Raw genomic sequence first — 22199 nt, forward strand, 5'->3', positions numbered from 1 at the left:
TTCACCCAGAGGGTGGTCCATATGTGGAATGAACCATCAGAGAAAGTGACTGATGCAGGTATACTCCATTTAGAAGGACAGATATACAGATAAGAAAGGTTTATAGGAATATAGGCACAAGACAAACAGGACCAGCTTAAATAAGAATCTTGGTTGGTACAGTCCATTTGAAGTGCCTGTTTCCACACTGTGAGACTCCATGGGACTGTTAGCATATTAATAAAAGAAATCTGACAGCAAATTCTAAATGGGCAAATGGCTGAACAAAAGCTGCTATTCTAGGAACACTGCTCTCCACAGGATGCAGTTCCTTTTCCAAATATATCAGTGAGGACTGCAATGGTGGGAACTTTATCCAGTTGCCCACTAACTCACAGCATTTGGAAAAGTTCTATAACAATGCTTAGTCCATTACTAGAGGATTAAATTCACTTTTGGCTACAGCACTTTTGGAAGAACTGTCCAGAAAGAAAAGAAATACTTGAATTTTATGGGGAGTATTGATTGTTCTCAGAGCAAAGGACACACACACACCCACCCACGCCATTGGTTTAAAAAAAAGAGGATTCAAATGTAGGGCGACTAACAAAAACACAGGAAATATGATGAAAAGCTTCTATACGCAGTGGTTGACATCTGGGATGCATTACATGACAGGGAGGTGAAGGCAAATTCGCTGGTGGTTTGCAAGAGGAAATTGGATCAATATTTGAAAAGAAAAATAATCTGGGGTTATGAAAAAGGAGAGTGGGGTGAGTAGCTTTACTCTTGCAGAGTTGGCATGCAATCAAGGACTGAATGGCATTCTATGCTCCTAATCTATGAATATTGGCCAAGGACGTTAAATCAGTTTTAATAGAATCTCCAAATCACTGTACTTCACTTTGTCTGATTCCCTCACAAATTTTTTTTTAAATTTCATCTTTTATTAATTTTTTTCAGTCTTTACTTCACTTTCAATATAAATACATCCTTCAAGCCTGCTTTAAAGTTATTGATTGAATATATGAGCTTTATTTGCCACATGTACATTAAAATACCATAACATAAAATATATCACTTTGCATCAACAACCAACAGGATTGCCAAGTGTTATGCTGCAACTACTTGCAAGTGTCGCCCAGATTCCAATAACAAAATAGCACTCCTACAATTCACTAACCAACCGTAACTGTATGTCTTTGGGATGTGAGATGAAACATACATCGTCATGGAGAACATACAAACTCCTTTTACAGTGGCAGGAGTCAAAGCCCGATTGATGATTACTGACACTTGTAAGCATTACACTAACTGCCACTCTTCCATATCACTTCAGTTTGGTTCAGGTTGCATAAATGAGGGCACCATGGTAGAAAAGACAAAAGAGTAACACCAAATCCCTTCCTCCTGTCACAGCTCCTAGGGCAGTTGCACAGATGAACAGGAAATACTGTTTCCCTGCAATCTGGTGGAAGATTAGTGACCAGAATTTTATAGGTTGTTGTAGGTTATAATGCGACATTCATAGGACACAGAGACAGATGGAGACTATAAAGTGATACTTTTTGGAAAATCAAACTTGAAGGCAGAATACAAGGTTAATGGCAGAGTTCTCAGCAGTGTTGAGGAACAGAGGATCTTGGGGACCACATCCATAGATCCCTCAAACTTGCTGCACAAGTTGATAGGGTGTTTATGAAGACATGGGTGTGTTGGCCTTTATTAGTTGGAGCACTGAGTTCAAGAATTGTGAGGTATGTTGCAGCTCTTCAAAACTGGTTAGACAACAGAGTATTGCCTTCAATTCTAGTCACCTCATTACAGAGAGGATGTGGAAGCTTTATTTCATATTTAAAAGATCACAGTATTTTACAGCTCTCATTCACTGATAGCTGCATGTGCCTCAGTCAATTTTCCTACATATTGGGAATGGTGACTCTGATACTACCCAGAATAAGCTCTTTTGACAAGAACTGGCCAAAATGCAAATCCAGACTCTAAAAATATGATTCAAGAGCAGGAAAGCGCCAGGCAATGCTGACATCCTACAATAAAAAAGCATTGTTTTAGAAATTATTGGAGAACACAGGCATTGTATTAAATACTATTGTCTGTAGATTGCGTCCACTTAAACAACAATCGGCAAAGACCCATGGTATCTTAGCTGAATATAATGTGTAAAAACTGATTAGTTGTTTCCTGTGATGAGATTACATCACAACCTTCATTTGAACAAAGACATCCAACCCCTACAGAAAAAGATTTCATTACTAATCTATTGCTTAGATTTATTTCATGCAGAGGCAAGACGAATTTTGTGTTGATATAGGTATTTAATTTTTTTCATAGCGCAAGTAAGCTGCTATACAGAGTGCCATTTCTTTTACATTCTTCCATAAGCAGATTCCAGATTTTAAAATACTCCAATAGTTTAGATGCATTACAGAATTTCAAAAATAAGAAAGCTATGGAATTTTATTAGAATATAATTTAATAAGCACATAACATCAAATAATTAGGATTTCAATCAAAGAGTAAGGTTATTGGGAAAAATGTCTAGTAAAAGGTACAAATTACAGATGACTAAAATGAGATGTTTCCACATTGTAAAATACTGTTTATTAGTGGACTTTAAATGGTTTAGCAACACATCTAGAAAGCAATTTTGTTAAAGCTTTATATATTCCACAGGGTTGCTGCACTTACATATAGTGCCTTTAACAAGGTGCAACAAGATCACTTAACTCCATTTAAAGCAATGCACAAAAGCTGCATAAATTATGCAGTTTCCCTCCCCAACCCAAAAAAAACCCCAACCTTCTCCTTGCCCTCCATCCAAATTTACCAATAGCATAAGGCTTGGATAATTGTCTTAAAGGGTTAAACTAAAAAGTTGTTTTTTTATATAAAACAAAAAAAACACTAGTTAAACTTTATTTTTTTATTCCAGTATTTAGTGTTGATATGGTGTTGTTCCCTTTCAGAGATCCATTTCTACAGCCTCACACCATCTATCAACTCTGATTCTATTCATCAACGTGCGATACTCAGAATCAAAAACTCATTCACATTGCTAATTGGGATTCAAATCACAGACCCCAATGTTAGTGGTTTTCTTTATTTTCTCCCAAACACATCTAGTGGCTTTCTTTTGAGTTTCTAATCTTAAAGTCACAAACTTATTAGACCTATTTTTGGCAGAATTACCAATAAAAGATTTTACTGAAAAAAATAGTAACAGAAATCTGTTCATCTGGTAAACCCATCTTCGTCAAGGTTGTATACATGCAGAAAGAAGATGCAGATTAGTGCTTAAATTTTATATCTCTTATGCATATAAAAATACCATATTGTCATTCTGAAACAAAGACTCAAATTAAAAATATAATTACTTCTCCCAATTTTGGCATTTTGTTCAGAAGGACATGGAAGTCATCAGCATGTAGTTAGTCTAGTTGTAATCACAAAATGCGCACATCATTCATCATTTTCCAAATCTTTTAAAATCATGATCTTATTGTTACCCACTGCACATTTCATTTCACACAAGAAAATACTTCATAGCAAATGCATTACTTTACACAAGGGAACGTATAATATGAAAGAACTTTTACATATAAATGTGAAAGAAATTCTAGAGGCTGCTATTCTTGACAATTAATAACATGATAATCCAGTAAAATTCTTTTTTGTTAAAAAAATGGGTTTCCTGGCAACATACTGTTATAAACATTTGTTATTATCACTAAAGAATAAACTCACAACTGCAATAAAAATGGGGTTGAAATTCACATTGAAAATCAATCTTATACTGGGAAAACTAATCTTCCAGGAGAGAGAAAGTATCAGCTAACACAGGTCATGAGGACAAACCCTAAACTCATCAATGGGCAAGCCAAAATAGTACATTCAGCTTACTGGTCAACAACTGATTGCCAATCATGTGCCACAAGGATATTGGTCAGATGTGAATCCAAATAATGCTGACAATATTACTTGGCACGTTAGGAGTTAAGGGTAGAAATGGGGAAAAAATGGGTCAATCAAAAATCAGATGTTTCAAGGAGCATGCTAGCCCTGGTTGATTGTCCTGTTCTAGCTTAATTGTTCTATGTCATGCATTTAAAATGTTAGTTTCATGCCTTTTTTCTTTTTACACTACAAGTTCATCCACAATTTCAAAAAACATCAATTGCTTTAATACCACTTGTCATTTATTACAACTCAATCCTTTCCCCATTAATTACTCTAACAGCACCTCCTCTTTCCCTTTTTGGTAGCATTATTTCTCCTTCATTTGGTTACCTCATGAATTCACTTAAGTTTTAGTCACTAGTAAATTAAGTATTACCAAAAAGTGCAGTATAAAAAAGAACAAAAACCACTATTGACACGAGTCCAGTTTTGTATAACCTAATCCAATATCAGAACCACAACATGCCTAGACTTTCCCCAGGTATACTTGAGACAAGCATTCTTAGTCATTTACTTTTCTCTTTAGACCCTTATACAGCATGCTTGCAACATTTATTTCATAGTATTAAAAAATTTATAAAGTTTCAGTCATGGATTAAATCTGTCTAAATGTATAAAATTTCCACACTTTGATGGATTTATTGAGATGAGCTTGTTTAAAGGTTAAAATCAATTCCATAGTACAACTGTTTCATGTCTAGAATTAACTAGAATGTGATTTTATTTTGGCAAAAGGTTAATTCTAAAAGAAACTTGCAATAATATTTCAATGTCAGATTTAAACTATCTGTATAAATGTGCCATTTTTCCATCTATTCTTGGTCAGTGCAAGGGCAAATGATGTTTAGCACATTTAGCTGAATACATCAGTTATGCATTTAAGACTGACATTAATCTGACCAGAAATTTAATTGCGCAACACCCCTGCAAACCCATCATTATGCTTCCACCTTCTCTTTCTTTTTGTTCTTTTTCAGGAAGGATGGTGTGCGGAATTTCTTTTTCTTTTTTGATGGAGATTTAGAAGGAGACCCTTCTGGTGAAAGGGTGTCACTGGCATTCAAATCCACTGTTTCTGTTGACTTGATGGTGACCTCCACACTCTCCACAGTGTTGGTTGTTAACTGGCTGATGCGGTTTGTTACATCTTCTGCAAAAGCTTGCCCATCTTCCTTTCCTCCATTCACCACCACCATCGTGTTTTCTGAGGCAGAATTATTAATGTACAACAGTTACATTTACTTTAAACTAAGAAAAATAAATACAATTAAAGTGTTTTAGAATGCTGTTGAATGTTTAGCAGAAAATCAAAATTCTGTGATTGTAAAAAGTAATTTTGATACATGCATGCCATCTAAGATGCACTAAGGGAAGTAAATGTATAATCTTAGTCCTATAGCCAGACAGATTGTCAAATCATATGTAAATAATCAGAGCATTTCTTTCCCAGCATGCCCTTTGTTGTTAGTGAAATTCACTGTCTGTTCTCAACCCATTTCTCAATAAGCCAAGACCATACTTTCTAACAAAACAGACATAGGTTAAATGAGCAACTGAAAATTTGACACATGGAGTATATTGGAAAATATATATCAAATAGAAAACCAGAATATTGCTTAAATAGATAAAATGCTGATATAAAAGGGAATCCTTTAATGTAAAACACAAATGCTGTAATCAGTACAAGTAATGAGGAAGGCAAAGGGAATACTGGCCTTCTTGTTTACAAAAGTCGATTTATACATTTGCATGCTTTACATACAAAAAATTGGACTAAAAACAGAAAATATCACTGACATGATATGATAACCATTTCTTTCCCCACAGAGAGATTCTCTGTTTTTATTTAAGCCTGGTACCAGCTTTTCAGTAACACTAGGATCACTTCATTACAACTGAACTCTGGATACTTAACAGTTTGGGCCTCCTTTTTGAGATACATACTTGTATGGGTAGCAGTTTAGAGAATGTTCATTTGGTTGATCATGAGGGGAAGACCTTTTACTATTTGGAATATTTATTAGAATGAGAGGTGATTTTCTTAAAACAGAAATTTCTAAATGGTATGATGGGATGGAGGTGAAGCAGATTTGCTCTTCCGAGGAATCTAGAACTCTGGGACACAAAGATGAAGAACTCGTTGAAATTCTCTGAGAAGCCTGGAGGCCAAGTCAATGAGTATATTCAACCTTCAAAGCAAGATGTGTTGTGTATATATAGGAATGAAGGGTTGTGGGGAACAGACAAGAACGTGTAGATGTCAAGTACCGTTTGGCGATTAATTTAATAAATGGCAGAATAGGTTTATAGAGCTCTATGGCCTAACCCACCTCTTATTCAATTTTAATTTGGTTCTTAACCACTGACCATCTCTCTCCCTGGCATCTGTTTGGGACTGAACCAGACTGTTTGTAACCTTGTTATTGAACCGAGATCAGTGTCAAATTACATATCTATATTATGACTGACTCTGCCTATTCCCATCTCTGTATCTTCACCAAGTCTACCAACCCTGGGTCATAGGAAGTGAAATCTTTAGACCTTGATTTGGTTACTTCAATATATTTCTGAGCTGCTACTTCATTTTCTCTACGACTTCATTGTTTTATATTTCTACTACCTGTGTTCTACCCTGCACCATGTCATTACCCGATAACCCTCATACCCAATCTACATTATTTCCTAGGTAAGCAGCAATGAGTTTTTAACATCCCCATCCTCCTTTTTAACTCTCTCCATGCCTCACCCTCCTCTTATTGCTGTAACTGATTCTCCAGTCTGGCCTTCATAACTGCTGCAGCCTGCTGATGATGCCCAATTTTAATCATTCCATTTGAAGCCTGCCTTTAACTGCGAAGGATCTGAGCTCTGGAAGTCCTCCTTTTCTCTAATAAGATATTCCTTAAAATCTGTATTTCTATCCTGTTTCTTATAAAAGCTTCTATCTCCATTGTTATTAGATTACTAAACAGAACTCCAGAATGACAGAGATGGACTCTGGATCTCACAATCTAATTTGTTTTAGGCCCTGCACCTTGCTGTCTTACCTATACTGCACTTCCTCTTAAAACCGTAACACTGTTCTGCACTGTTATTGTTTTCCTATTACCAAAATGTAAAATGATCTCTATGGATGGCATGCAAAACAAAGATTGCTCTGTAGTTTGGTATCTGTGACAATAATAAATCTATTACTAATATTTCCTTAATGCCACTCTAAGCACAACTTCTTGACCAAGTATTCGGTCATTTAAAGAGCAGCACACTTCCTTTTGTAAGTTTGATTCATTTTTTGTAATATTCCTCCTATAAACCTTGGTCAAGGTGCTAGATCAACATAAATAGATGAACCAGTAATATAACCACATACATTTCCTCAACTGGTCTATGTTGTAGTAATGGGAATTGAAATTTGTATAGAACGTCAGTGTTGCCTGGGAAAGTAAATGACTAAAGAACAAGAATTGAAATGTCCCACCTTCCAATGGTGCTGGTGAGGCTTGTGGGGATTGAGCTGGTGAGAACGCAGAACCATCATCTGATGTTAATTCATGCTCAGTATCTGTAGGGGAAGAGTTAGTTTTGTTTTCTTTTTTAGTGTTAAAATTCTGCAAGCTTTAATAAAGGTTTCATGCTTTTTAGTACAAACATCTGTTTAGTGAATAAATGCAAAGCACAGTCAGCATCATAGTCACTTTTACGGCAAAGCTAATTTTGTTTTTCTATGCTGTAGCATGCCAAATGCTGTTGTTTACAAAGAATGCAGCTAAAAGTAGCATTAGTTTAATCTAAAATGAGTGAAACTGAAACAGCTATGAAACTTAACTGAAAAGAAAGTGTGGTTCATTGTCCAACAGTTAATATTTGACTAATCTGTTTCTTTTAGACTTGAGCCACATTACATGAAATAGTTAATGATTTCACACAAAATTAGTAAGAACATTTAGTCCCTGTGAAGGTGACTCATGTTAGATATTATTCAAAGGAGCCATCAGACTTTAATTACTACACCCTACTGGTCATTCTTCATGTGAATGAAAACTTCGCTCTCTCTCTCTCCATCTCTCTGTGGGGGTAGGGGGTTCAGAAAAAGGGCACGCTGGGGTGGAGGGGGAAGGGGGGGATAAAGGGATAGAGAGAGGAATGGGAGCATAACATCAATCATACCCATTATGTGAAATATGGAAAGAAGGAGAAAGCCTTTCTACATTAATATTCCAACATTAAAAAATGTTGACAAAACATTTAGTGCCAGCACAGGCTTGGAGTTATGATTGAATTCAGAAAGACAAATACATCTGAAAATAAGACGCTTCTCTTACTTACAAGGTCTTTAATTTAGATCATTTTATGTACATTGTATTCTCCCACTAAAGGGGAGAATCAACAACTTAAACTACAAAACTGAGAGAAATAGAACATGAGGAATAGGGAGGGAACTAAGATACTTATAACCACTCCTTGGTAAATCTTGAGCTTCTAACAGAATCAGGTTGAAATTCTAAATTAAACCAGTAAATATTAAAATACAAAGATAGTTTCACATGAAATTTAGATGCATCAACCACAGGAGGTCACTGTTTTCAATTTATCCTAATACAGCAACATTTCATTGTCTACACTGATTACACAAATTCAAACTAAATTATTAATTGTCTTACTGGATTACAGCACAGAAGCAGGCTCTTTGGCCCATCTAGTACATGCCAAACAATTATTCTACCTAGTTCCATTAATCTGCATCTGGACCACAGCCCTTCACATCCCTCCAATCCAAACTTCTCTTAAACGTTGCACTCAAACACACCTCTGCTGGCAGCTCACTCCACACTCTCAACACCCTCTGAGTGAATAAGTTTCCTTTCATGTTCCCCTCAAACATTTCACCTTGCAATCTTAACCCATAACCTCAGGAATTGCATTTACCCTACCTAATCCTCTCATAAATAAACTACAGTGGTATGAGAGAGGAGCTTGCCAAAGTAAATTGGAAGGAGATACTGACAGGGATGACAGCAGGGCAGCAAATGGTTTGAGTTTCTGGGAAAAATAAGGAAGTTGCAGGATAGATTTCTTCCAAAAACAAATACTCAAATGGCAAAATAGTACAACCGTGGCTGACTTGGGAAGTCAAAGATCAAAAGAGCAAAAATGAGTGAGAAGACAGATAATTGGGAAGCTTTTAAAACCCTACAGAGAGCAACTGAAAGAACCATTAGGAGGGAAAAGATGAAATACGAAAGCAAGCTAGCAAACAATAACAAAATGGATAGTAAAAGTTTTTTTCAAGTATGTAAATAAAAATAGAAATGAGAGTGGACATAGGACCACTAGGAAATGAGGCCAGAGAAATAGTAATGGGGACAAAGAGATGGCAGATGAACTAAACGAGTATTTTGTAGCAGTCTTCACTGTGGAAGACACTAGCAGTGTGACAGATGTTGGAAGGTGTGAGAGAAAAGAACTGAGTGCAGTTACTATTACAAGGGAGAAGGTGCTCAAAAAGCTGAAAGACCTAAGGGTACACAAGTCACCTGGACCAGATGAACACACCCTTGAGTTCTGAAAGAGGTAGCATTAGAGATTGTGGAAGTATTAGTAATGATTTTTGAAAGATCATTGGACTCTGGCATGGAAGGGACTGGAAATTTGCAAATATCACTCCACTCTTTAAGAAAGGAGGAAGGCAGTAGAAAGGAAATTAGAGACCAGTTAGCCTAACCACAGTGGTTAGGAAGATGTTGGAGTTGTTTGTTAAGGATGAGGTTATGGAGCACTTGGTGACATGGGACAAAATGGGACAAAGTCAGCAGGGTTTCCTTAAGGGAAAATCTACCTGACAAACCTGTTGGAATTCCTTGAGGATGTTACACATAGGATAGATAAAGGGAATGCAGTAGATGTTGTATATTTGGACTTCCAGCAGGCCTTTGACAATATGCGACATGAGGCTGCTTACCAAGTTGAGAGCCCATGATATTACAGGAAAGTTACTAACATGATTAGAGCATTGGCTAATTGGTAGGAGGCAGCGAGTGGGAATAAAAGGATCCTTTTCTGGTTGGGTGACAGTGGTGTTCCACAAGGGTGTGTGTTAGGACTGCTTCTTTTTATGATAGAATCATGATAGATGATAGAACAGATGGCTTTGTTGCCAAGTTTGCAGATGATACGAAGATTGGTGGAAGGGCAAGTAGTGTTGAGGAAACAGGTAGGCTGCAGAAGGACTTAGACAGATTAAGAGAATGGACAAAGAGAGTGGCAAATGAAATACAATGTTGGAAAATGTATGATAATGTACTTCAGTAGAAGAAATAAACGTGCAAGCTATTTTCTAAATGGGGGGAAAATCAAAAACTCTTGAAATGGAAAGGGACTTGAGAGCCCTTGTACAGAACAACCTAAAAGTTAACTTGCAGGTAGAGTTGGTGGGTGAGGAAGGCAAATGCAATGTTAGCATTCATTTCAAGGGGTCTAGAATACAAGAGCAGGGATGTGATGCTGAACCTTTATAAGGGATCGGTGAATTGAATTGACTTTATTTCTTATATCCTTCACATACATGAGTAAAAATCTTTACATACATCTATCTAAATGTGCAATCATAGTAATTTATAATAATTTATAATAAATAGAACGGTCAATGTACTGTAGAATTACACTCAAATTAGTGCGAGTTCATCAGTCCGATGGCCTGGTGGAAGAAGCTGTCCAGGAGCCCGTTAGTCTTGGCTTTTATGCTGCATTTTATTCATCATTTCCTGGATGCTAGCAGCTGGAATAGATTGTGGTTGGGGTGACTCAGGTCCCCAATGATCTTCCTCATAGTGGGAAGTTCACATCTAAGTGTGCTGGGCTGACCACACCACTCTCTGCAGAATCCTGCGAATGAGGGAGGTACAGTTTCCATAGCAGGCAGTGATGCAGCCAGTCAGGATGCTCTCAGTTGTGCCCCTATAGAAAGTTTTTAGGATTTGGGGGTCCATACCAAACTTCCTCAACCATCTGAGGTGTAAGAGGCGCTGTTGTGCCTTTTCACTACAGTGGAGTGTACAGATCATGAGGTCCTCAGTGATGTGGATGCCAAGGAACTTAAAGCTGTTTACGCTTTCAACCCTAAGTGGTGAGGCCTCACCTTGAGTATTGTGAATAGTTTTGGGCTCCTCAGCTAAAAGATATGCTGGCATTGGAGTGGGTTCAGAGGAGATTTACAAGGACAATTCCGTCAAATGAAGGGTTATCATACAAGGAATTTTGATAGCTCTGGGTCTGTACTTGCTGGAACTTAGAAGGATGGGGGGGGAATCTTATTGAAATCTTTTGAATGCTGAAGGGCCTAAACTAAGTAGATGTGGAAAGGATACCCCCCACAGTGTGGGAAACCAGGACAAGAGGGCACAGCCTCAGGATAGAGGGGTGTTCATTTAAAACAGAGATATGGAGAAATTTCTTTAGCCAGGGGGTGGTGAATTTGTGGAATATGGAATTTATTATCACAGGCAGCTGTGGAGGCTAGGTAGTGGGGCTGAGGAGGGCAAAAAAAAAGTATCAGCCATAATTGGAAGGCAGAACAGACTTGACTGGCAAAATGGATTAATTCTGCTCATGTCTTATGGTCTTACAATTCTAAATATCTCTATCAAATCTCCCACCATTCTTCTACATTCCAGGGAATAAAGTACTAACCTCTTCAACCTTTCCCTATAACTTAGGTCCTCAAGCCCTGGCAAAATCCTTGTATTGTGCAATCAGAAATTTCAGGATGTTATTTTAGTTTTGTTTCTATAATTTAAATACACAAGTCCTTACCATCCAATCCTTGTTGTTTTCGTTCAATCATCCTTTTATATTCCTCCAATTCATTCTCATTGAGGTAATTGAATGGGTTTGGTGGGCCTGGCGGCATCTGTTCTTCCAATCTTTCGATTTCCAGTTGTGTGAGCTGAAAAGCAAGAGTTTTTATGTAAATTCCCTCCACATAAAATTTGCAGCATTGTTATAGAAATTTTAGTTTGGTGAATGTTTGTAACATTGTGAAGAAAACAATTTACTATAAATTTCCTTCTTTAGCAAGGACAATGTACAGATCTAACTGACTTGGGTATAACTATTACAAATAATCTTGGGGCATTTCAATTTGGAGCATAATAGAAATGCATTTTCTTTAAATAAACTCAATTAATTAAAATAATCAACATTTATCCTTGTTGTAGACCTAAGATTTGTGGCATTCCAATTATTTACCAAATTAAACAATATTCATTTCCTCTAAACATTTCCCTTTTACAAACTTTGTTAACCAGTGTAGCACAATGCACAAAGTAAGTTGACCGATATTTCCTAATATTCATATATTAAATCTATTTAATTTCTTTCCTCAAAAAAGTAATCTGGATATCAATGCATTGTCCTTAGCAAGCCTTTGGAGGCTATCTTTGGTTAATACTTAGATCCTCAACTGCTCAAATTCAAATATATCTTTAGAATATTATGTTGATAGTGCAACATTTCAAAATGTGTTTTCCCATTTATGAAACCAGATTATTCAAAGAAACTATCAAATCCATTTCAGAATATTTCAATCATATTTATTTAAGAATAAACAAAGTTTTAACTCTGATCAGTATTACAACCAATGAAGTTTTTTTTCTTCACTCTTTGGGATTTGTGCAGAGCTGGCAAGGTCAGCAAAGGGTTATAGAGGACTTACGGAAAGGCCTCAATAGGATAGATTTGGAGAGGGAAGGTGGCGGAGTCCAAGACCAGCGGTCACAGACTCAGAATCAGAATAAAGGAATGCCCATTTAGAATGAAGATAAGGAAGAATTAATTTAGCCAGAGAAGGGTGAATCGGTGGAACTTGTTGCCAAAGGCAACTGTAGAGGCCAGGTCATTGGGTATATTTAAGGCAATGCTGATAGATTTTTGATTAGCCAGGGCATGAAGGTGAGAAGGTAGGAGACTGGGGTTGAGGGGGAAATGTTTCAGCCATGTTAAAATGGCAGACAATGGGCCAAATGGCCTAATTTGCTCCTGTATTTTGTGGTCTTAAATATGACTTTATGAAAATTCTTCAATCAATTTCTAAAGAAATTTTCAAGATAGTAATAATAATAATATACTAATAATAAAACTGGAGGCAGATTACGTTCCATTTTTTACATTCATAATGTTATAATGAACATTGATATTCCATGAAATGAAGCATATGCAGTGATACAATATGGGTAGCTACAGAAACGGGTTTCTGACTTACAGAGAAATCAGTTTACTAAGGAACAAAACACTAAAGTAATCTGAAGACCAATCGACTATCCCAAATTACCTATAAAAAGGGGAGAGGACATAAATAGCTGTGGAGCATAATGTGGTTCTATTATTTTTGCTAATCCAGTTTGCTTAGTTAATTCTAGATATCACTTGGACTGAATTACAATGGCCATAGATTGGCTTCTGTGATCTGGTTGGCAGTTCTGGCAGAACCTGTTTATGAACGTCAATACAATATCTGAGCTGCTGTTACCACCCCCGCAGCAGTTATGTGCGTGAATGTGATTCGGCAGCTATATGTGACCATTGGTGAAGGGAGTAGTGTAAAAAAATTAATAACTTCAATTACATTTGCCAGAGGCAGTAAGGTTACCATTTAGGCTGCAAGATAAAGATATCTGAAACAAAAACAATGGTGAAAATAACACAGTACCAAAAAGAAAGCACAACTTCGATTTTGTATTACTTTATAACACTGAGTTTATTTCAACAGGGATTTATTTAATTGTGTTTCATTTAAGATAATTCAGTGTAAAGCTGAAGAGTTATCTTCATTTTGGCTAATCTGCAAATAAAGGAATGTAACTGGGAACCCTGACACTGACGTTAGTTTAATGGATGCCAGTCTTCCCTTTATAACTGATCTAAGCAATGGTTCATTTTAACTGTGGAAGCTTTAATTATAGGGAATTTAATTGGTTACTCTTGGTATGAACATGAATGAAAATTACAAGTGAAAGACAAAACTGCAAATTAAAATACATGATGCAACTGTACCGGGGTGCCTTTCTTCTCTATAACAATACCAGCCAGTAATTGCGACTGTGGCCCTGCAGTCTTCATGTCATATCGATTTTGTTCACGGATCTGGAACAATAGTAATGACTCAGTCATTGGTTCAGGCATGCTGTGTACAGCAGGAAACATGACTCTTGTAAATGTCATTAAACAGCTTTGATGTGATCAAAGAGTTTCATGTGATTCTTTTAACTTCAAGCTAAAGCATCTGAATCTGAGCAGAACAGTGGTGGTATCCTTATTAGTTCAAAAGGTTTCAGAACAACCATTTACCATGAACATGAAAATGAACAAACAGCAAACCATCCATACCAAAATAATTCCAAAATACCAGGCATTAGGAAAACAGGTTGATAAAACACATTATATGAAAAATTAAAGGAAGTATTTCTGTGGAGGCAAAAAGGATTAAGTTCAATATACCTCCTTATTCTCAGTCTCTGACTTTTGTGTAGCTAAACTATGTAAGATAAAGTTTCCAGTTACAGCAGCTATTTACAATCTTAACTGCCCATCAGCAGTGAGGCAAAACAAAATTTGGGTTTCTGTCTGAGCTAAATCTGGAATTGTGAAATCAGTAAGAGTACTTAATTAAAAGTCCAATTTTGCACAAAAGGGATATAAACTATTTTGCTTTTTTAAAAAAGAAAAGTTTAATCTGAAAATCTCTCAAAAGGTTTGATGGTATCCACAATCTGGTAAGACAGCCGCTATACTTCATTAGGAGTTTGAAGAGATTTGGCATGTCAACAAACACACTCAAAAACTTCTATACATATACCATGGAGAGGACAGGCTGCATCGCTGTCTTGTATAAGAGGGCTACTGTACAGGACCGAAAGAAATTGCAGAGAGTTGTAAATCTAGTCAGCTCCACCTTGGACAATAGCCTACAAAGTACCCATGACATCTTCAGGGAGTAGTGTCTCAGAAAGGCAGGATCCATTATTAAGGACCTCCAGCACCCAGGTCATGCCCTTTTCTCACTGTTACCATCAGGTAGGAGGTACAGAAGGCTGACAGCACACACTCAGCAATTCAGGAACAGCTTCTTCCCCTCTGCCATCTGATTCCTAAATGGACACTGAACCCTTGAAGACTACCTCACTTTTTAAATATATATTATTTGTTTTTTTGCACAATTTTTAATCTATTCAATATGTGTATACTATAATTGATTTACTTAGTTATTATTATTTTTCCCTTCTATATTATGTATTGCATTGAACTGCTGTTGCTAAGTTAACAAATTTCATGTCACATACCAGTGATAATAAACCTGATTCTGGTGGATAGATAACCAGAGCATGGATATTCATTAATCAGAATCAGAATCAGACTTTAATCGCCTAGTACATGTACACATACAAGGAATTTACTTCCGGCAGATGTTGTCTCTCTGCTCATAACAGATGATAAATATAAATGAAAATATAGATTATACATACAAGTAGTGCAATCCAAGTAATAGTTAGCCGACAGTTAACTGTTCAGCAAAGTGACCGCAGTAGGGAAAAAACTTCTCCAGTGCCTATTAGTCTTAGTCTGGAGGGATCTGAAGCGCATACAAGACGGAAGCAGTTCAAACAGTCCATGTGCAGGATGGGAGGAGTCCTTTATGATGTTCCCCGCCCTCTTCTTCAACCTGGAAGAGTACAGGTCCACAATAGAGGGCAGGGAGGCTCCAATGATGCGCTCGGCAGTCCTCACTGTGCGCTGTAGTCTGGTTCTATCCTGCTTGGTGGCGGCTCCAAACCACACAGTGATGGAGGTGCACAGGACAGACTCAATGACTGCAGTATAGAACTGCAGCAGCAATTCCTGAGGCAGACCATATTTCCTCAAGAGCTGCAGGAAGTACATCCGCTGCTGGGCCTTCTTCAGGATGGAGCTGATGTTCTGCTCCCACCAGATCCTGAGAGATGGTGGTTCCCAGGAACCTGAAGTTCTCCACGGTGGACACAGGGCTGCTGAGGACTGTGAGGGGGAACATAACGGGAGGGATGTCTCCTGAAATCCACCATCATCTCCTTTGTATTGAGCGTGTTCAGCTCCAGATTGTTCCGACTGCACCAGAGCGCCAGTTGGTCCACCTGCTGTCGATATGCAGACTCATCACTGTTCTGGATAAGTCCAGTTCTGGACAAATCAATGGTTTGTGACTTGCAAGGGAATTAGCAAATAGTAATGCTCCTGCTGTCCATGAACTTCTATGCGATTATTTTATACCAAGACACCGACTATGAAATTGATTCAAAATGAATTTAGAAAATTTTTGGGGGTGGAGTTTCAAGATGGCGACGTAAGCATCTGCCTTTTAGGCGCTCTTTATTTTTTTAACTATAATCACCCTTTAATTAGACCTTTTCGAACTTAATCATATGAGTTGCTACCTTTGATTGACCCTTTTTTCCTAAAATAATAGTTGATCTAATCTTGTCAAACCTAAAATGGCTACAAGTAAGAAATCGGCTAAGGATCCTTTATCCATCGACGCAATTGTTGGTCTTTTGGACACTAAACTGGATGTTAAATTTGCGGTTATGGAAAGTAAATTGGACAATAAACTGGATGCTAAATTTGCGGCTCTGGAAGGCAGACTAGAAGGTAAATTGGACAGTAAACTGTTAAGTTTGGAAAGGAGGATTACTTCGAAAATATCCGATCTTGAAGGAGTTGTTAAATCGCTTGAAACTAAGTTTCAGTCGCAGGCGTTAGAGGTTCAACAGCATGGAAATAAGATCACGACTCTTGAATAATCAATTTGTGAAAAAGCACGTACAATTGAAGTGTTAGAGAAGAAGATAGAGTCGACTGCTAAAACTTTAGATCAGTACAAGTTTAAAATTACTGATCTTGAAAATCGTTCTCGCAGACAGAATTTGCGCATCATCGGAATTCCCGAAAAAGTTGAGTCCGGTGATTTAACTGAATTTTTCTCTAAATTACTGTGGGAAATTTTCGGTGGTGAAGGTTTGAAAAATGAACCTGTTATTGACCGCGCTCATAGAGTTGCGAGGCTTTCGTCTGTGTCTGATAAACCACGAGCCGTGATTGTTCGCCTTCATTATCCTCGTGAGAAAGAGCTTCTAATTCGATTAGCTCGTAATAAAGGTATGATCTCCTACAGAAATTATTCATTTCGAATAGTTGAAGACTATTCGTATGAAGTTATGAAAGCCAGGATCGCTTTTAAACCAGTGATGGCAGAGATTCATTCGTTTGGTTTTAAACAAGCTTTAATGTATCCAGCGAAGCTTAGAATTGTGCTGCCCGACAACAGTCTACACTTTTTTATCACTCCTGAAGAAGCGAAGAAATTTGTTGAAGAACATCGATCCTCTAGTGCAACTTGAACTATGAGTTACATTGAAGATTTTTTTTTGGAGAGAGGATGTTATTTCATTTTAAGTTTTAACCCTGGAAGTTGGGTTATAACTTCTTATTTTGAACTATGGGTCTGGGTCTTTTTTTTTTACTATTATTATTGCTTATAGATGCTGTTTTAATCTTTATAATATCCTTTTTTTATATACGTTTGTATTTTGTAATAATGAATTATTTTTTTCAAAATGTCGTTTCTTCTTCCCATAAGTCTTTACTTTTTATAAGCGTTTATTTGCTTGCCTGTATTTAGAAATGGAACAAAGGTTTTGAATTCTTTTTCTTTAGTTTTTTTTTTAAATATGTTGTAGTGTCTATTAAATCTTTTTTTTAATAAAAATATTCTATTTTGATAACTTTTTTTTTACTATATTTTCTCATTAGATTGCTGAATTTATATTCATATTTTGTAATATGGCTTTCTCAAAATGTCGTTTCTTCTTCCCATAAGTCTTGGCTTGTGAAACGTCATCTTTGTATCTGAATATGGAATTTCTTTTTTAAAGGTGTATCACATTTTTAAACTTTAATGTGTATTTTTTTATTAATGATCTTTCTGGTTTTACTATTTTAGTTTTTTTTTGATTTGTCTGATATGGGTGTGTATGTGTATGTGTATGTATATATATATATATATATATATATGTAGGTATATATATATATATATATATATATATATATATTTTTTTTTTGCAACTCTATATTTTAATTGGGGTGTTATATAGTTTTTTCTTAAAAAATTTTCTTATGGAGCTGCCATCTTGAAATGGGGGTAATATTAGTATTAGTTTATGCGCCTGCCGCTTGGCTTTCTTTCAAAGGGTGGGGGGAGGGGGGAGGGATCTTTTTTCATGCTTTTGCTTTTTATTTTTTTGCTTTTAGTTTATGGGCTGACTTTAAATTGTTAATATTGTTGAGGTGTCAGGATCTCCGGTTGCTCCTGAATCAATTTTCCTTCTTCCTAAATTGTGGGTTATGTGTCTTTTTAACCTTTTATGATACACACAATTAATATTGGTATGATGGATAAATCTATTAACTTTATCTCGTGGAATACTAATGGTTTAAATCATCCGATTAAACGTAAAAAAATATTTAAAGTATTCCATAGATTGAACGCTAATATTATTTTTGCACAGGAGACCCACATTAGGAGGGAGGATAATCAACGTTTTTTTAGGTTCTGGAAAGGTCAACAATTTCACTCAAATTGTACCGCTAAAATTAGGGGTGTGTCTATTTTTATAGACGCCTCAATTTCGTTTACACATTATGAAATTATTTCTGATCCACAGGGTAGATTTTTGTTGATAACTGGTTCACTTTTTAATCGGAAAGTTGTTTTAGTTAATATTTATGCTCCAAACTTTGATTGTCCTGAATTTTTTAAACGTTTATTTACTTCTCTTCCTAATTTGAATGAATATATGTTGATTATGGGTGGAGACTTTAATTGTTGTTTGAATCCTTCGATGGATAGATCTAAACCTATTCGAACTCTTCCGAATAGATCAGCTTTACTTATTAATTCTTTTATGGTTGATTCTGGAATTACTGAAATATGGCGGTTTTTGAACCCTAAAGGTAAAGAATTTTCATTTTTTTCACATGTATATCATAGTTATTCTAGAATTGATTATTTTCTTATTGATCATCGTTTATTAACAGATGTTATTGATTGTAAATACGATTCTATTGCTATTTCGGATCATGCGCCTTTGAAGTTATCTATCAAGATTTCGGATTCTTCTATCAATACTAGATCTTGGAGACTTAATGCTACTTTACTTCAAGATCCAGAATTTATTACCTTCATAAAACAACAAATTGACTTATTTTTTTCAACAAACTATAATGAAGAGATTGATAAAGGAATACTTTGGGACTCTTTCAAGGCTTTTATTCGTGGACAAATTATTTCATATTCTGCTGGTAAAAGAAAACAAAGATATTCAGATATAGCTTTATTGGTGGATAAAATTAAAGAAATTGATAAGATTTATTCCGTTACTCCTACCAAAGAACTTTATAAGAAGAGAGTTGAGCTTCAAATGGAACATAGTTTATTATTATCTTCTTCAATTGAGAATCAATTAATTAAGACTAGGGCTCAATTTTATATTCATAGTGATCGAACTGGTAAATTGTTAGCTAATCAATTAAAAGCTATTTCGACTAAGCGACAAATTATTAAAATTCGTAAACAAGACGGTAATTTAACTACTGATTATAAAGAAATCAATAACACTTTTCAAGATTTTTATAAATCTTTATATCAATCAGAATTTGACAGTGACCGGTTTACGATGGATAATTTTTTTAATAATTTGAATATTTCTAAACTGATAGATGAAGATTGTAGCTTGCTTGATGCTCCTATTTCTATGGATGAAATAAGAGAGGCTATCTCATCAATGAATTCAGGGAAAGCTCCTGGTCCTGATGGTTTTATTGTAGAATTTTTTAAAACTTTTTCTTTATTGCTTTCTCCTTGGCTATGTGAAATCTTTAATGATGCGTTTGTTAAGAAGAGATTACCTCAATCGTTTTATGAAGCTACTATCTCTTTAATTCTTAAAAAAGATAAAGATCCTACCTTATGTGCATCTTATCGCCCTATATCATTATTAAATGTAGACTCTAAGATTCTTACAAAAATTTTAGCCATTAGATTAGAAAAGGTATTACCACAGATTATTTCAGAAGATCAAACTGGTTTTATTAGGAATCGATATTCCTTTTTTAATATTAGAAAATTGATTAACATAATTTATACTTCATCACCTACAACCCCAGAATGTGTTATCTCATTAGATGCTGAAAAAGCCTTTGATAGAGTTGAATGGACATATTTATTTAATGCATTGAGAAACTTTAATTTTAGTCCTAATTTTATATCATGGATTAAATTAATATATTATAAACCTGTTGCTTCTGTTCTTACAAATAATTATAGATCCTCTTTTTTTCAATTATCTCGTGGTACGAGACAAGGTTGTCCTTTAAGTCCTTTATTATTTAATATTGCATTAGAACCTTTAGCTATTGCTATTCGTGAGTCTCCTAATATTTTTGGTATTACCCGTAATGAGAAGTTATACAAATTATCGCTTTATGCTGATGATTTGTTGTTATATATTTCTAATCCTAGTAGGTCTATTCCTGCTATTTTATCCTTGTTGGCTCAATTTGGTAGTTTTTCTGGTTATAAGTTAAACTTAGATAAGAGTGAGTTATTCCCTTTAAACGCGCAAACTTTATTGAGTGATAGGATGCCATTTAAAGTTGTTACTGATAACTTTATCTATTTAGGTATAAAAATCACCAAGAAATATAAAGATTTATTTGGACTGAATTTTTTACCTATGCTTCATCAAATTCAGCAACTTACTACTAGATGGTCTCCCTTATTTTTATCATTAGTTGGTCGGATTAATGCTATTAAAATGATGATTTTACCGAAATTTTTATATTTATTCCAAGCTTTACCAATTTTTATTCCTAAATCTTTTTTTGATAATATTGATTCAAAGATTTCCTCATTTGTTTGGCAAAATAAAAATCCTAGGTTAAGCAAAAGGCAATTACAAAAGTCTAAAAAAGATGGTGGTCTAGCTTTACCTAACTTTAGATTTTATTATTGGGCGAATAATATTCGTAACCTAATGTACTGGAAACTAGATTTGGATTCACCTGTGTGCCCACAGTGGGTAAATTTGGAATGTAGTGAGGTTAAGGGATATTCTATATTTTCCGTTCTTGGTTCTTTTCTTCCTATTGATTTAGCCAAATTCAATAAACAGATATCTAACCCTGTTGTTAAACATACACTACGAATTTGGTTTCAATTTCGCAAATTCTTTAATCTGAAAAACTTTGCTTTGGACAGCCCTATTTTATGTAATTTTTTTTTCAAACCTTCATTGACAGATCAAGCTTTTAGTATATGGAAAAGGAAAGGTATAAAATGTTTTCGTGATCTTTTTTTTGAAGGTATTTTGATGTCTTTTGATCAACTATCCAACAAATTTGAATTACCTAAATCTAATTTTTTTAGATACTTACAAATTAGAAATTTCTTACATAAAATTCTTCCGTCTTTTCCTAATTCAACTCCATCGGATTTTTCAGATTTGATTTTTACTTTTAATCCTTGTCAGAAGGGATTAGTAGCTTTTATTTATAACATGATTATGAAGATACAGCCAGAAATATCGGATAGAATTAGACAAGAATGGGAAAAAGAACTTCGATGTAATACATCAACAGATAAATGGGAAAAAATTTTACAAATGGTTAATTCTTCTTCTATTTGTGCTAAACATGCTTTAATACAATTTAAAATTGTACATAGAGCTTATATGTCTAAAGATAAGCTTGCCCGATTTTACTCGCATATTAATCCTCAATGTGACAGATGTCACTTAGAAGTGGCTTCATTGACTCACATGTTTTGGACATGTCCCACTTTACATAACTATTGGAAGGACATTTTTGATGTCATTTCCTCAGTATGGAATATCGATTTACAACCCCATTTTATTACTGCAATTTTCGGTATACCAAATGAAGATGGCAATCAACTTTCCCCTTCAATCAGACGAATGATTGCCTTTGTAACATTAATTGCCAGAAGGTCTATATTACAAAACTGGAAAGAAGTAAATCCTCCTACTACATTTCAGTGGTTCTCCCAAACTATTTCTTATTTGAGTTTGGAAAAAATCAGAAGCACTATCTTTGATTCTTCAATTAAATTTGAAGAAACCTGGGGACCATTTATTCGACAC

The 22199-nt window shown here is 35.5% G+C and overlaps 1 protein-coding gene across 7 annotated transcripts in view; it reads right to left on the bottom strand.

Moving 5' to 3' along the window:
* Nucleotides 1-2503: 2503 nt before the first annotated feature.
* add3a (adducin 3 (gamma) a) overlaps nucleotides 2504-22199 on the bottom strand; it is a 245037-nt gene continuing 225341 nt past the window's right edge. For 6 of the 7 annotated variants that reach the window (XM_059946998.1, XM_059947001.1, XM_059946997.1 and 3 more), the window contains 4 exons: nucleotides 14005-14094; nucleotides 11767-11899; nucleotides 7436-7519; nucleotides 2504-5161 (listed from right to left, as the gene is read on the bottom strand). In XM_059946998.1, coding sequence (XP_059802981.1) covers nucleotides 4896-5161; nucleotides 7436-7519; nucleotides 11767-11899; nucleotides 14005-14094 — 573 coding nt within the window. In that variant the 3' untranslated portion in view covers nucleotides 2504-4895. The remainder of the gene's footprint in view (nucleotides 5162-7435; nucleotides 7520-11766; nucleotides 11900-14004; nucleotides 14095-22199) is intronic. The other variant, XM_059947003.1, reaches the window with a different exon arrangement.

The sequence above is a fragment of the Hypanus sabinus genome, chromosome 22 (genome assembly GCF_030144855.1).
Source record: "Hypanus sabinus isolate sHypSab1 chromosome 22, sHypSab1.hap1, whole genome shotgun sequence".
Classification (NCBI taxonomy): Eukaryota; Metazoa; Chordata; class Chondrichthyes; order Myliobatiformes; family Dasyatidae; genus Hypanus; species Hypanus sabinus.